Source organism: Solanum stenotomum, chromosome 4 (assembly GCF_019186545.1).
Source record: "Solanum stenotomum isolate F172 chromosome 4, ASM1918654v1, whole genome shotgun sequence".
NCBI lineage: Eukaryota > Viridiplantae > Streptophyta > Magnoliopsida > Solanales > Solanaceae > Solanum > Solanum stenotomum.
In genome coordinates, this window is record NC_064285.1 from 61,878,700 (window position 1) to 61,881,258 (window position 2,559).

General features: G+C 30.1%; 1 protein-coding gene across 1 annotated transcript; it reads left to right on the forward strand.

Annotated features, from left to right (window-relative positions):
- The first annotated feature begins 963 nt into the window (after positions 1–963).
- On the forward strand, positions 964–2,196 carry LOC125861631 (uncharacterized). Its single transcript, XM_049541490.1, has 2 exons — positions 964–1,401; positions 1,483–2,196. Exons 1-2 carry the CDS (start codon positions 964–966, stop codon positions 2,194–2,196), a joined length of 1,152 nt encoding a protein of 383 aa, XP_049397447.1.
- The last annotated feature ends 363 nt before the right edge of the window (positions 2,197–2,559 follow it).

A 2,559-nucleotide genomic window follows, 5' to 3' on the forward strand; every position in this document is an offset into this window, starting at 1 on the left:
GTACATTCATAAATACATTTGTAAAGGACATGATAAAATAGCATTTCATATACAGACTAATGATGTAAACCTAGAGATAGATGAAATAAAAGAATATCAATCTGCTAGGTGGGTATCACCACCTGAAGCTGCATGGAGAATATTCGCTTTTCCTCTTAGCGAAATGACTCCAAGTGTATATCATCTACAACTACATCTTGATGGACAACAACTTGTTTCCTTCAAAAGTACCGACAACATTAGTAAAATTGCAAGTAATCCCATGATAAGAAAAACAATGTTAACTGAATTTTTTTTAATGAATAAATCAAACAAAGAAGCATGGACCTAAATTTATTATATCGTGAATTTCCAGAACATTTTGTATGGTCAACAACAAATAAAATGTGGACACGTCGTAAACGAGGTCATGTTATTGGACGTGTAGTGACATGCCATCCAACCGAAGGAGAAAGTTACTATCTTAGACTTCTTTTAATGAACGTAAGAGGGCCAAAATCATATGAAGATCTGCGAACTGTAAATGGAGTACAATATAATTCATTTAGAGAAGCTGCAGAAAAAAGAGAACTATTACTTTGTGATAATAATTTGGTAGAATGCATGTCTGAAGCAACAAGTTATCAAATGCCATCCAGTTTAAGACAATTATTTGCTATGTTATTGATTTATTGTAATTCAACAAATCCTAGACAATTATGGGAAAGATTTGAAAATCCAATATCTGAAGATTTCAAAAAAAATTCAAACTTATATGTAAGAGAAATACGTTATAAAGTATTAAATTACATTAATGATGTTCTTCATTCAATGGGTCGTGACATTAATGAATTTGAACTAATTTCAGAATATATCAAACCTTCATCAATAGCAAGAGAAGCTAAAGAAGTTCATTACGAAAGAAATATCATTGTTAGTGAGGAAGATTTATTATTAAAAAATAAATTAAACACTAAACAGAGAATGGCTTACAATATTATTCTTGATAGAGTATTGTCAAATAAATTTGGGGCATTCTTTATTGATGGTCCTGGTGGAACTGGTAAAAGTTTTTTATATCGTGCTTTATTAGCTACAGTAAGACACAAGGGATTTATAGCTTTAGCAACTGCAAGTTCTAGTGTTGCAGCTTCACTTCTTCCCGGAGGTCGAACTGCTCATTCTCGATTTAAAATTCCTATTGATGTCAATGAAAATTTTACTTGCAATATTAGTAAACAAAGTTCACTAGCATCTTTAATACGAAATGCACGATTAATTGTGTGGGATGAAATTTCAATGGCAAAAAAGAAAATGGTTGAAGCATTTGACTTGCTTTTAAGAGATCTAATGGAAACAAATACGTTATTTGGTGGTAAAATAGTTGTTTTTAGTGGTGATTTCAGACAAACTCTTCCTGTCGTTCGTAGTGGAAAAAAAGAAGATTTTATTCGTGAAAGTTTATTGTGTTCTGAAATTTGGAATCAACTTGAAAACTTATAGTTATCGAAGAATATGCGTGCAACTAAAGATCCTGAATTTTGTGAATATTTAATGAGAATTGGCGATGGAAAAGAAAAAACAAATGACCATGGAAAAATTGAAATTCCTCATTCCCTCATTATTCCTTTTACTTCTGAAAAAGAATCTCTAAATCTTCTCTTTAGAAATACTTATCCTGATTTATACACATGTTGTACAAAAACTTCGTTTATTACTTCTCGTGCTATTCTAACAACTAAAAATGATTTTGTTGATGAAATAAATGACATGTTGATCTCTCAATTTCCAAACACTGAAAAAGTGTACATTGCTATAGATGAAACTATTGATCCAAAGGATCAAAGTGAATATGAAGATTTCTGTGCAACAATATCTAGCGGTGATTTTAAAAATACACATGTATTTATTCCACGAATACTACTCATGACTTCAGAAGATGAAAAATTGCCTCTTCCTTTTAAGAGAACACAATTTCCTGTACGATTATGTTTTGCCATGACTATAAATAAAGCTCAAGGACAGACATTAGATTTTGTTGGTATATATTTACGAGAACCTGTCTTCTCTCATGGACAATTGTATGTTGCTTTATCAAGAGCAACAAGTTCTCACAATGTTAAAGTATTAATTAGACCACCTATAATTGATGAAAATGATGATCATTCAACATATAATGTTGTCTATAATGAAATTATTGAGAAGTCCTTTTCTTGAACTTTGTGCTTTAATTTGCAATGGTAAATCTCATTTATATATTTTATTTTTTTGTTTATGTATATTATAATATTGCTTTCATTATACATTTACCTTTAATTTATCCTCTTATAATGTATTTTAATTGCAGATATTTCAACATGGCACAAAGATATACCATCAATATGATCACTCCCGACACTAAAGATTGGACCTGTAAAGTCCAAGTTGTTGATAAAAGTCGACCAAGGGACAACAAAGATAAAACCACAAAATACCAAGTCTTAGTTTTGCAACATGAAGAGGTATTTATTTTTATTAATATATTATTGATTTTAAAAACCTAACTTTAATTGCATTAACTAAATAATCCATCATTTTATA